This window comes from Electrona antarctica (genome assembly GCF_951216825.1).
Source record: "Electrona antarctica genome assembly, chromosome: 18".
Classification (NCBI taxonomy): Eukaryota; Metazoa; Chordata; class Actinopteri; order Myctophiformes; family Myctophidae; genus Electrona; species Electrona antarctica.
Window position 1 is genome coordinate 23207279 of NC_136799.1, and position 14242 is coordinate 23221520.

Sequence of the window (14242 nt, forward strand, 5' to 3'; positions counted from 1 at the left end):
CTCCAATGGCAAAAAAAAGAAAAAAGGGGGGGGGGGGGGGGGCACCTTACCCATGTTCCCCTCACGGGGGCAGCATTCCCCCTTTACCCAGACCCCCCATTAATTTACATGAATAGGCTGCTAATATGGTCTACTCTACTGGGTAGGGCAAAGTGCATTATGAAATGAAATTCGAGCGATTATCAACAAATCTGCCTTGTAATTCAGCAAGTTTTATGTTTACAACCGCAGAGCCTGGCACAAGGTGAATTCAAAGACACATGCTGACTGGGCAAGGAGCCAGCTTACATATCAGCTGGAGGCAGTTGAGTCTCACAGGCAAACATTTTCCCTCACTGCAGCTAAGTTAATTTTTTTCCCTACAGGTCACCTACAGCAAAATACAGTACAAGCTGAACTGCTTATAATAACCCCAAGCTGCTGAAGGGATGGTCTAGAATTGCCCCAACAAACTGCCCACAGCACTTGGTGCCAAGCTCTCTCTGCCCATGTATCTTTAATAGAGTCTACACAGCATGCATTATTTAGCTATAACACATGGTACATCTGGACGTGTGTGTGTATATGTGTGTGTGTGTGTGTGTGTGTGTGTGTGTGTGTGTGTGTGTGTGTGTGTGTGTGTGTGTGCGTGCGCGCGCACGCGTGTGTGTGTGTGTGCATGTGAACACTTGTACTGTATGCATAGATGTTCAAACGTGTGTTCATACACATGCCCAACACATACCCATACAAATGTGTGCACACAAATGCGTGTGCACTCGTGCACACACACACACACACACACACACACACACACTTGTGTGGTCCTCACTTAACTTTATAATGCTGTGCAACATTTGACCATTTCACGCCACATCCAGCAGTCCTTGAAGAGCTAATAGTATTTCCTCTGTAATAATGTGTATATATGCCTGGAGCAGAAAATATAAGAGAAAAAGAGAGGGAGAAGGAAAAGAAGAGTGTAGTATTTGTGTATGTGTGTGCCGAGACGGGTATTGCTGTTGTGTGTGCCCGAGAAAGACACGGCAACTATAGAAAGGGCCGCACATTTCTCCACCAGGCTGGGTTGCCTAACCAGGGTTGTGTAAGTCACGGGTTGCAGCTGTTAGGGCAGAAGAAGCTTGGGGGGCATGTGGATTTCCACAACATATGGTGCATTTTTTGTGGCGCTCCAATACAGGAGTGAAAGTGCTTTTGGAGGCAGCCTCTACAAGTGCACCTCCAAAAGGCCCCTCAACATGCAATACTAATTTAGGTTTGATTGGATGTTTTGTTCAAGATATATGTTGTTAGTAAGAAATAGGACCCTCTTATAATTGTGGAAGCCAATGGCAGGCAATATACTCCCATGATCATATACTCCCGAGAAATTTGTACCTAATTTTGGTGAAAAGATTATGCTTCTGCAACAAACAGTGACTTTTGTAGCATTTTTTAATTATTAAACATAATCTCTGCCTCCTGGTCTTGGCAGAGATAATAAATCGAAACAAAAAGAAAAGGAGTCTGGTTTATACTTCGACGTACGCCAGATTAGTACAAAACAATGTGACTTTGTGAGCTTGTCGATCTGCTATTTTCGGTGCTCGACACTGATACAGTGTAAATGAAGCAGTAGGCCTACAGATGGCAGGTTCAGGATCAAGCTCTTTCATCATGTCGTTCCTCATTAATAGTGATGGGAGCGCGCTGCCCTAATTCCATAATTCTTAAATCATACCAGTTAACTGAACTGAACACGAGCAGACAAAAGTACAGAGGAGCGGAAAGGACAGATTAGCCCTATAGGCTAATAATTCCTATATGTGTGTCTGTGTGTGTGCGAGTGTGAGAAAGAGAGTGTGATAGAAGAAACAGAGGTGAGAGAAAGAGAGCGAGAGAGAGAGAGAGAGAGAGAGAGAGAGAGAGAGAGAGAGTTCTACTGAAAGGAAAAAACTAAAAGATGAAAAGTGAAAAAGGAGAAGTCATTTCTGGCTTTCATCATTGACTGTTGCCCAAAAAAACATCACAGGCCAAATTTATGCTAGCCATTGACTGTTCCATAAGTGGGCCAGCCAATGAAAATGGCTGAATTAATCAAATGATTAATTATCTGGAATGCCACAAGGGGATATACAGCTTGTCTGTGTGTGTGTGTGTGTGTGTGTGTGTGTGTGTGTGTGTGTGTGTGTGTGTGTGTGTGTGTGTGTGTGCGTGCGTGCGTGCGTGCGTGCGTGCGTGCGTGCGTGCGTGCACACACATGCACGTGTATATGTGTGACAGTGACATATGCCAGATCACTGCTTTCTCATGATTTCAAGGGGGCACATCTGTTCACATCTGGCCCCGTTCCAATTCTTCTATACATATCCACCCCTCACTTCCCCTCATGCAGGGTTGAGGGGAGGAAGACCTCAGGGGTCTCTCTTCATCAGCCTTCCTTTTACGCTAGGCTAATTCGGTTTGTACCCAATCGCACTTTACAGAAATAAATTTATACTAGAGCTGGGACTCGATTAAAATGTTTAATCTAATTAATTAGAAGCTTTGTGATGAATTAATCTCGATTAATCGCATTTTAATCGCATATCAATATTCAACCCGAGAACAGTGATAAACCTTTTTTTTTTCCAAATGTTTTTTGGTATCCCAGTGAATCAATGAATAGTGACTACAGGATACCACTCATTTTCAACATTTTACTGTCATTAATATACCTTAGAGCTGTTGTGTGGAAATAATAAAAAAGTCACCCCATTCTGTGTTGCCTAGAACTGGAGGTCTGAAAAAAATCAGTAACAGTAACAAGTACATCTCAGTGACATCACAAAGCTGTACTTCATAGTGTTACTGTTTTTTGTCAGACCTCCAGTTCTAGGCAACACAAAATGGGGTGACTTTTTATTATTTCCAGTTTTCCACACAACTCCATAGAAAAATGTTGAAAATGAGGGGTATTCCCCTTTAAGCAATACAACTTTCTTTTCTCCAACAGATAAACAAGTGCAGCAAGTGCCTATATAAAGTGTCTATGAATACTCAAATGTGCTTTACATGGTGGGGCATGAGAAAAAAAATAAAAAAACTTTATTAGGGGGTAAACACTTAGACAAAGGAACAAAATAAAAAACGGTGGAATGAACTAGCTGGGGAGTGCATTTCACATTGGGTTGGGGCAGACCATTGTCTGACCACGGACTTTCACACTTGCTGCTTCAGTATGTTTCGCATCGAGGACAGCTTGACAGCTTCGTGCTGTGGTGAAATCTCTGCGAGCCTCTGCAAGGCGTGCAAGCTTCTACTCTGCGAGACATGCTAAGCTGAAGCAGCTAGCATGGAAGCTAGCTCTGATCCATAGCTAGAATGGAAGCTAACATTGGTCATATGGCTTATGGATCCTTTCCCTCTGACATTGCACACAACCATGCTGCTATCCACGCGTCCATCCGATAGCTTTTAAATCTAAATGTCCCATCCACGGAGCAAACGTTTGGGTGTTGTAAGTTGGTGTCTGACGGAGCTGTAGTGTAGAGTGGACTGCTGCTGCTGCTCCTCCCCCTGCAAGCCGTGCAAGGAGTGCAGCAGCCTAATGAGCCTAGAAATGCGCCCAGTGAGAAACGTTCCGCCGTGAAAAAAAAGGTGCGATTAAATGCGTTAATTTTTTTAACGCGTTAATTTTTCTGTAGTTAATTAATCTCAATTAACGCGTTAAAGTCCCGGCCCTAATTTATACCCTTGTCTCCATTCACTGTAATCCCCCACCTCTTCTCATTTTGACTCAAGTTCTCATCTGGATCTGTTTGATGGAAACCAGATACTTTGATAGCCATTAGCCCCGTTTCCACAAAAGAGCCAAACATGGCTAGTCAAGACTCATCTATTATTCATGTACTTCAGTTTTTCCCCCAAAACAACATTGTGCTGTGCTTTTTTCCGTGTTGTGCTGCAGGAGGAGATGATGATTCAGTGAAACTGTGGTTTCAAATGATGCTTTCAATCCAGCGTTATTAATGCTTTAAGCTAGACCGTGCCCTAATAAGCCCCACTGGGGAGACGTGGATACACTCTATCTGTCTCTCTATCCATGTTGGGTCTCATGAAGACCAATTGAGGTCAACAGGAGAGGGAAACATTTTACATTCCATGCATTTAGCTAGGCTCAGAGGAGCAGTATAATGAGTGAACAGGTAGGAGTTTTGGTGTTTAGCTCAAGGGCATTTATAGATTATTCTTCTGCTGTCATTTCTGCTTTATTAGGTTGACTAGATAGACAGGACATTGGGAAGAATGAGGACATAGTACAGTATGTGTGACACAGGTCATCTGCGGAATATAAATCTATATGTCGCAATTACAGTATGTGCCATGTTCACAAACCGGTAGAGTCAACAGGGCACCTCACACCCAATAACAATTTGACAGGACAAAATGATGTAAATGGACATACTTGGCTGTTATGTTTGGTGGGAGGATAGCCAATGAGGCCATCCTGCTGAAAAACGGATGGATATGGGACAGGAAAGGTATTGTGTGTCTGTATTGTCAGCAGTGAAGATTAGCTGTCATTTTGCTGCAGGATGAAACATCTGAAGATCTGGGAGGGTGATTTCATCTGAATAATTTCATGTGTTGAACTCGGTTAGGTAGTCCCAGGTCTCTGGCGTCAAAGGGAGATAGACTTGGGAATGAAAATTACTTGAATAGACACATGATATGAATATCATCATCCCCCTTGAATATGAAAACAAACTGAGAGAAAATGCAAATAAACATTCATATAAAGAAAAAAGAAAATATCACTCACTTGAACTGCTTTTCCGGTAGACAAAAAGACAATCTTTATTTGTGTGTTTCTATCCTTGCTCCGATTTTCCATGTTTACTTTCGATTAACTGACTGAGGCTACATAATACGTTTTCATATTAAAAATGTTTTAAAACGAAAACGATCTCCATCCACATAAGCATTTTTGCAGAAATAATCTCTGTCCATGCAAATAAACGTCCATATAAAAGAAAAGAAAAGAATCACTCACTTGAACTGTTTTTTTCCCAGTAGACAAAAAGACAATCTTTATTTGTGTTTCTCTCCTCACTCCAACTTGTTTACTTTCGATTAACTGACTGAGGCTACATATAATACGTTTCCATTTTAAAAAGAACTTGAGAACAATCTCGCGTTTTTGCAGAAATTATCTCCGGCCCTTCTACACGCCTGAAAACGAATATCACATTTTACATTTGACAGCCATTTGACAATTATGTCCATGAATCAGTACATGAAGTCACACAATGCTTGTACATTCAAAGAATGTTTCCCCTTTCTGTTGATGTAGTCTGTGGATTTAGCTAGGGGTTGTTTTACTTTGATGTGTGTGCAGTCAATTATTGTTCCCAATCATTGTGGTATACTGTGTGTTTGGTAGAAGTTGATGACAAGATCCTTTACTTGGGGCTCTTTACTCTGTGTTTTGATGGTCTGGACCCAGGAAGATGGTGATGGTATTTCAGACGTTTGGAATGACTGAAAAACAACTAGTTAGGATTGTCCAAATGCATTAGCAAGTCTGAATTCACCACTGGCAAGGACATGTCATGTGACTGATATTAAGACCCAATCCAATCAGGAAGTGAAAGTCTGTGTTTGCGTTATCGTTTTAAAACATCTTTGTTCACGCCTGTCCAAACTAAAATGCAGTGCCAGAGTTTTTGAAACAGTAGCGTATTGAAAAGTGTCAGTTTTAGCGGTTACAAAATGTTTGGCATGTGGACGCTAAACACGAATGTAGAAAAAGTTGTGTTTTAAAACAAAAACGTATGAATGTACTGTAAATGTAGCCTCACTGACTAACTTTGACTGGCTTACTGACTGACTGACTGACTGACTGACTGACTGACTGACTGACTGACTGACTGACTGACTGACTGACTGACTGACTGACTGACTGACTGACTGACTGTCGGTGGACGGCTCAACAATGAAATCACCACAACAGAAAAGGAGACAAACTCATACATGACACTCAGACCCGGAAGCATCCTACTACTACCAACCATGGATCACAAACCAGAGAAGAATGATAAAAAGGACAGCATCAGTGGAGTTGAAGAAGAAGACTTATTTCTCTCTCTCTCTCTTTTTTTTGTGTGAATCATCCACAGCCTTTACTCCATCACTGCATCCCACACAGGAGTCCTTAACAGTGATTTTAAATGCTACAAAAATAAGATGAAACCAGGAAGAGAGTACTTCTTGTTTGTGTTTGCAAATGTCCTGTATGTGTGGGTGTGTATAAGTGAAGTGTATGCATAGGGGTTGTGTGTGTGTGTGTGTGTGTGTGTGTGTGTGTGTGTGTGTGTGTGTGTGTGCGTGCGTGCGTGCGTGCGTGCGTGCGTGCGTGCGTGCGTGCGTGCGTGCGTGCGTGCGTGCGTGCGTATTCATGTGTGAATGTGAGCATGTGGCTTCCAATGTTTGTACTGTATATGTTTATGTACTTGTGTCTTTGTGTACACTTGTGTGTGTGTGTGTGTGTGTGTGTGTGTGTGTGTGTGCGCGTGCGAGCGAGCGAGCACGTACGCGTGTGAGTTCTTGTTCACAGTGCTTAATCATAATGTTCACTTCCCAACATTAAAGAAGTTTCATTCCCCAGACACTCTCTCTCTTCCTCTGCTCCCTCTCTCTTTCTGCCGTTCCCTTTATGCCATGTCCATGGATGCACAAAAATCTCTGCGGACGAGTCGGAGGCTGTGTGTGGCAGTCTCGTTCGCACACAGTCACACGTGCATATGCGTTGTCTCATTTGCCATGGCCCATGTGCTTCCCCTATAGGTTTAACCGCAGACCCCAGGCCAGCTTCAGTCAGATTTTATGTCCATTTTAATCTAGCCCAGGCCCTGAGGGCTGATTTCCAGTCAGTTTCAGCCACAAGGTCCATTTATCTCCCAGACCAAACTAATCCATCAACGCCCACAAGGCAGACAGGAGCAAACAGCAGCGAGAAGAGAGGTTATTTATTCCTTTGATGTCCTGGAAGTCTCTGGGAGAGAGCAGGAGAGTGGGTCTCACTCGTAGACATCTAGTAATAGTAGTAAGGGTGTTTCTTTTTATCACCATGAAAAAATATATCATTGTTACAAACAGGATTGGATCAGAGGGTTTCACAGTGGTCATGCAACTGAGTGTCGCCTCCTTTTCTTACCTTTACCTTCTTCCTTTAAAGAATACTCCCCAGACTCACCTCCATCCTTTACCCCACCCTTTTATCCTGCCTGTCCGAGAGAAGGATCTGTAAGTGACCACAGTCATAATAATATACAGACAGACAAAAGGTGGGTGACCAGTGGTACATTCATACATGAGCAAAAGTCATAATTCCCCAGAAGTCACCCGGCCCCCTACCAACATTAGACAGTGCCATGGATGGCCGTGCAGGCTCTGCTGGCTGTGATAAATGCTTTAGTTTAGAAACATGAATAAGACAAACAACACATCCCTCCTGAAAATATACACCTCACCCCGATAACCCCACCCTCCACCCCAGCTACCCACACACATCTCAGACACCACTCCCCACATCATTAAAACCGGCTACGGTTACACTTTTGTGATTTTGATTAGATTTTAGAGACCCGATCGCAGAGATCGGATTTGAAGGATTTTATGATATCACGTTGCCGCATGCACTCAAAATGTCTGCCCCAAGTCGCGTCTCCTGTGGCCGCTTTCACTTTAACACGGTGTCTGTGTTATTTTTGCTTCACTCTCTGTGTCTTCGCGTTTCTTAAATGCACATTGTGGCTGGACTTTGTCTATATTATATATAATTCCAATCACAATGCAAGCCTGACCACTTCCAAATCTGGCTTTGACAAGCTGAGAGTAATGTGAGCTAAATCCAATTCTCATGCTCGCAGCCCTGTCACTTAATGCGTCCTGGCATGATCAGATGATAAGAATGATGAGATGATAAAAATGATCGGATGATAAAAGTTGCATTGAAATGACAAGTGCAACCGTAGCCACACCTAGATCTACCCCATTTGAGGGCGAAAGTCAATTCCAATGACCCCCACACCCCCCCCCCCAACTCCCCCCACCCCACCCCAACCCCCTTAAATGAGTGCAAAAAGATTTCCTCTGTGTTTTCCAGCTAAGAGGTGGGTGCAACATATCCGCTCAACCCAGGCTTGAAGGGATCACAGATCCAGGACAGCTCCCCAGACAGCTCTAGGCCAGGGATGCAACCCTCTCAGGCGAGCCAATAGGATGGGTGTCTGTGGCTGGGCCATGGAAAAAGCTGGCGCTGGCAGTGGCTGGTGGTAACACAGAGGTGGAGGGGAGTAGGGGTTATAGGGGATAGGGGATGGAGACTGAGGGGCTTCCCTGAGGGGTGATGGATTTGTAGGGACAGCCAGTCCAGCCAAGCGCAGCCCAGCCTCGCCCAGTCCAGCAGCCTCGGGTGGGAGCACCAGGGGGAGACAGGGAGTGGGGGTCACAGCCAACAGAGGAGTCCCAGTAGCAGTGAAGCCAGGGCAGGTAACAGAGCCAGAGAGCCTGTCCTCCAACACGGACCTCCACCAGTCAGGAAGGGCTCTGGAGAGTCATATCCTGATCCATCTGAAACAAATGAAAGAGAGAGAGAGAAAGAAAAAAGGACAAAAACAAACAACAAAACATTGGAACTGTGAGTGAGACACATAAGACAACAAAGACACGACAGTATGAAACAGAGTGACTGAACAACTGTTTTAGACAGAGACAAGAGTAAGACAATTGGAACAGTTGTTGGGGAAGGAAAAACACAGACTTGGAAAGTGATTGACAAAACATGAAACTCTCTTCCTCTTGTCCTTCCTCTTCCTCCTTTGCGGCAGCATCAGCCACAGAGGGGTAGAGAGAAAACGACAGAAGGGGAAGTGAGTAGGAAAGAGTGAAGGAGGAAGAGGGAGGAGTGGAGATGACAGCAACGGAGCTCTGCGGGGGGTTTAACCAACCTAATTACAGTTTAATCACAGAGACTTGGAATCTGGAGCAGCTGACGCACGCACGCACGCGCACACACACACACACACACCCACACACACACACACACACACACACACACACACACACACACACACACACACACACACACACACACACACACACACACACACACACACACACACACACACACACACACACACACACACACACACACACACACACACACACACACACACATCCAACGCACGTGCAGTGGCTCAGAGCTCATGGCCGAAAACAACATTTCACAGATGAGATGAAGGTTTTCAGTGCCAGATGGATTATTCAAACACTTGGCGCCAAAGAGCAGAATCAAAGAGTGGAGCTAAAGTAATGACACAATAAAACAATGAATGAATGTTGTTTCAGTAATTATGCAGGAGGAAGACAGCATTTCCCCACAACACCCACCCTCCCTCCCTCCACTCTCTGCCGGATATGGCATGTTTTAAGTCCTGGAAAACCATGACGGCTGACTCTGCTCCTTTTTCCAGAGAGCCTCAAAGCCGTGTCATCGTGGCAGTGAGACATTACTATACTATCTCCAATTTAATTCTGTAGCGATGCCTGCTTGCAGTTTAATACTCAGGAGGCTAAAATCTGCCTTGGGAAACCACTTAAGATAGATTTCAAGACAAATTATCTGTGCGTGCGCGCGTGCGTGCGTGCGTGCGTGCGTGCGTGCGTGCGTGCGTGCGTGCGTGCGTGCCTGCGTGCGTGCCTGCGATGACGTTTAAATAATATATTACGTTCACAAATTAGTTAATAGTATTATGTCAAGCACCACATTATTTTCAGAAACATTGGTATATTTTATATTCATGCACACTAATGACTTTTTCTACCATTAGCTATTTAGACCTTTATTAGATTTTTCTCAAAAAAGATATACTCGATGACAAATAAGGATGTTTTGTGAAAGTAACACAAACATAACAAAAAAATAATAATCTTCTAACATAACTTTTACTATTAATTAAAAGTAAAACAAATTAACCATTTTCATCTAGTAGCCTATTTACAAAGTAGCTTCCCTAATACTATCATAGCCAGGATACTATCCCATGCACGTGCATAGGCAGTGCTCCTTCTACGACAGGGGTGGGCAACTTTGAAGATGGAGAGGGCCACTACATTTCCACACTCACTCCAGAGTGCCACATAAGCATATTTCGGACATGAATAGCCGATCTACAAGCTCAAAACGCATCGCACTGTAACGCGTTTTGAGCTTGTAGATCAGCTATTTTCGCTATATTTGAATTGAAATCCTGAATTATTTTTTTGCTATTTTTGAATTGTAATCCTGAAAAGTAAAAATTTTATTTAATTTCAAATGCATTTAGTTATACTTATGTTAACTTTATATGAACTTAAATGCAAATACATTGGACATACAAAAATACAATAAAATTCTAATACTAGTCATTCAGCTACTAATATAGACTGAAGTAATTAAAAGCGGGTCATTTTTGGAATTGTAACAAATTTTAATCAAATCAATAATATATCAGTATTCCGATATTAACCTGCGGGCCGCATTAAGTGAAGTTGGGGGCCGCATGTGGCCCCTGGGCCATCAGTTGCCCATGTATGTTCCTTTGGGCCCAGCTATTTTCAAAAGAATGTAGGCTACTGTCTTGCCTGAGTGCACACTGAATGATGAGGAAAGGAGGGAACACTTATGGGGCGAGTCTAATCCTACCTCATCTCTTTACACTGGACTGTGATGGCGGAAGAGGACGAGAATCTCACTGAAAACCGTGAATCTTATTACATTACATCTGTCCCTGATAGGTAGGTTATTAGATTCCTATCTGATTTTGTTATTATAAAATCAGCCCTGACAGAGTACTGGAATAGTGTCATATCATTTTAGATAGAACACTTTCCAAAACCATTCTGTTCATTTTGCGCAAGGACAGAAGGCCTGTCTCTCACTCCATATTGATGTGATGTGATTGGATGTGAAGTGTGTGTGTGTGTGTGTGTGTGTGTGTGTGTGTGTGTGTGTGTGTGTGTGTGTGTGTGTGTGTGTGTGTGTGTGTGTGTGCACGCGTGCGCGTCCACATGCGTGTGAGTGCCAGTTGGTGTGTGTGAGTGCCAGTTGGTTTGTGTGTGTGTGCGTGTGCGCGTGCGTGTGCGCGTGCGTGCGTGCGTGCGTGCGTGCGTGTGTGTGCGTGCGCGCACATGCGTCTGTGTGCCTCTGTCTGTGTATGTAGGTAAATGTGTACTTACAGGACTATGGGTGTGAATGTGTTGTAAGCGCATGTATGCTTGTGTCTGTGGGTGTGTGCATGTGACATTTTCTTTACGTCTGTGTCTTCGATTCCACTTGGAGGTGCACACAATGTGTGTGTCTGCGCGCGTGCGTGCGCGCGTACTTACGTGCGTGCGTGCGTGCGTGCGTGCGTGCGTGCGTGCGTGCGTGCGTGCGTGCGTGCGTGCGTGCGTGCGTGCGTGCGTTGCCTGGCTACCCAGTGAATCAGAGCAGAGAGTGTTGCCAGGGCATTCTATCAGACCTCTCATTCTCCCCTAATGTTACTGTGATATCCAATCTGGACGGTGCATGTGTGTTAAAGTGCATGTGTTTGTCTACGTGCCTGTGTACGTGCGTGAGTGCGTGCGCATGCATGCGTGTGTGTGTGTGTGTGTGTGTGTGTGTGTGTGTGTGTGTGTGTGTGTGGTTTGAGCGTGACTTACCTGGAGGTCTCACATACACCTTCAGCTTTAAACATGGCCGCCCCACATGGTTTGGGTGAGGAGATGCTGCAAGGAGAGGAAGCAGGAGATGAGACTGAAGGTCCAGATTAACTGCGAGAGAAAACGATTTGCCCTGTAGATTGCACCCGCCCTCCCCCTGTCCTCCTCCCCTTTCCCTCGTGATGTAATTGACAACATTTAATAAAAGGTTTCGTGGCCTTTTGTCCTGCTCGTGGAGGGGCTGTGAAGTTTCTTATCATGTTTCAAACTTCACGGTACAATAGATTGGATTTCAAGTGCTGTTTGAACTTGGGATCAATGGTTCCAACAGAGGTGGAAGTGGAAGCAGAGCGGGAGAAGTAATGGTCAACTATCTGACCAAACCGGTACCTGTGCACAGCACGCACATGCTCACACATGTATTGAACACGTGTAGACATGTAGGGCTAAATACATATGCAATGCACACAGGTATACAGCAAAACCCCTATAGTGTTCATTTCATTCTGAGCATGGGTTAGAAAAATAAGGGACGCCCAGGCGGTGGCGTAACCGTCTGGGCACCCGACTGGTAATCCAGTCGCAGTGTGCCGCGGGTTCGACTCCCGAGCCCGACACGGCCTTTACTGCATGTCTTCCCCCATCTCTCTCCCGTTTCCTGTCAGCCTACTGTCTGTCCCTTCAAAAACCAATAAAAGGCGTAAGCCGCAAAAAAATATCTTTAAAAAAAAAAAGAAAAATAAGGGACCTTCTCAAACCTGAGATTTGCGATGATGAAGAATTTTCAAAGCAATACCGAATGAACAAAGAATGTGTAATGCAACAAAAAAAACAAAAATCGCGGCTGAAATTAAACATGGCAGTGACTAAATGCAGCTACTGTCCAAGCCTTGCTCCAGCTACAAATGTGAAGCTCATTACACGCGGCAACATTTTCCTAGCTTGGTTAGGAAACGGATAATGGTAGACAGTTTAAATAATTTCTTCTTTGCCTGCCACAGGCTACTTTTAACATATGTCTATGCCAGTTCTCTCAAAAGGGAAGAAAGGATTAATGCTAATGAGTAGTCTCAAGGGAGTAACATTGCTGCTGTTATTTACACTGGCCAGTGCGTCATGGTGGACAAAATTAATGGAAGGACAAGGGGTTTAATCACAGTTAATTGTTTTAATGACTGATTTGTTAAGCAGTGCTTAAAATTAAGTGGTGCAACACAACTCAAATTAAAATGCAACCTGGATAAACAAATCCTTGATTAGCCATAAACTATGCTTAATTTCATCTTTGTTTGCTGCAACCCACTCTGAGAGTTAAACAACTCACACACATATTCAGACAGGCACATAGGAATACAAAAACTGCCACACGCACGCGTGTGAGCGCAACACACACAAACACACACACACACACACACACACACACACGCACACACACACACACACACACACACACACACACACACACACACACACACAGACCAACTCCTAGGAAGTCTATGCAGTGAGAGCATGGGGTCATCAAGTACAGGAAATAAATGTGACCCTCTCACTGCCCTCTCCTCCCTGTGCTTCTGCCATCCCCTCTTCCTCTCTCTGCCCTTCATCTGTCTTACACATTCTGCTTTCCTCCACAACCACCTCTTATGCCTAGATCTGACTCAAATCCACCCGCTGCTCCAATCCCATAACCCCTGCCTGGAGATGATGCAGTGCTTTGGGCCCCCCTGCGTGATACGATATGGCTACTGAATCTGTCCCCCCACGTCGTGTCTGCTCCGTGTTCCTTTTACATTTCCTTCTGCCTCTGAGGGAAATGATGGAGAATGGTGGTGGGAATGGGCTGTCAGATATATCCCTTACCACAGTGATTCTCAACCTGTGGGCCGGGGACCACTGGTGGGACGCAGGTCAGCTCCATACATGGAGATCTAAGGGTTTGAGGCCAGATGTAGAGTTGCTGGCCGGCTCCATGTATGCAGATCTGGTGATGACTGATGATCCAGTCTTGTATGTTGTATTGTTCACCTGTTCCCTGTACGCGGACTCATTTTCTCCCTTAATAAGGCCCAGAATGATCGTGTCATCAGCATACTTTATTACTCTTCTGAGTGGAAATGCAGTCATGCGTGTACAAGGAATTAAATAGAGTTTAGGACTTATGGGCCAATCAATCTAAGGTTTGACGCAAAATAAATCGCAATAGTAATCGATCAAGGCTTTTTATGATCCTCAGGGTCATCCAAATAACATAAAACTGTGAATGAAATACACATTCAGGGATTGAAAGTTGGGGTACCATTAGCAACCTATATAAGGCAAAAAAAATGCAAAATGTCATTATGTGAATGTGACGTGTCAAGGGGGTTTTCAAGATTCTGAATCCATTGCAAACATAGTTTTGCACAAAAAACACTGTTTTTCATGCAAAACTAATGCTTTGAATGGGTTCAGAATCATGAAAAACCCCTAGTTTGACCCGTCACATGCTACTTAGAGCATAATGATTTTTATTTTGCCTTATAAAGGTTGTTAATGC

General features: G+C 44.2%; 1 protein-coding gene across 1 annotated transcript in view; it reads right to left on the reverse strand.

Annotated features, from left to right (window-relative positions):
* Positions 1-7528: 7528 nt before the first annotated feature.
* efna2a (ephrin-A2a) overlaps positions 7529-14242 on the reverse strand; it is a 104538-nt gene continuing 97824 nt past the window's right edge. The window contains exons 3-4 of the mRNA XM_079528459.1: positions 11707-11772; positions 7529-8595 (exon numbers count right to left, since the gene is read on the reverse strand). Coding sequence (XP_079384585.1) covers positions 8471-8595; positions 11707-11772 — 191 coding nt within the window. The 3' untranslated portion in view covers positions 7529-8470. The remainder of the gene's footprint in view (positions 8596-11706; positions 11773-14242) is intronic.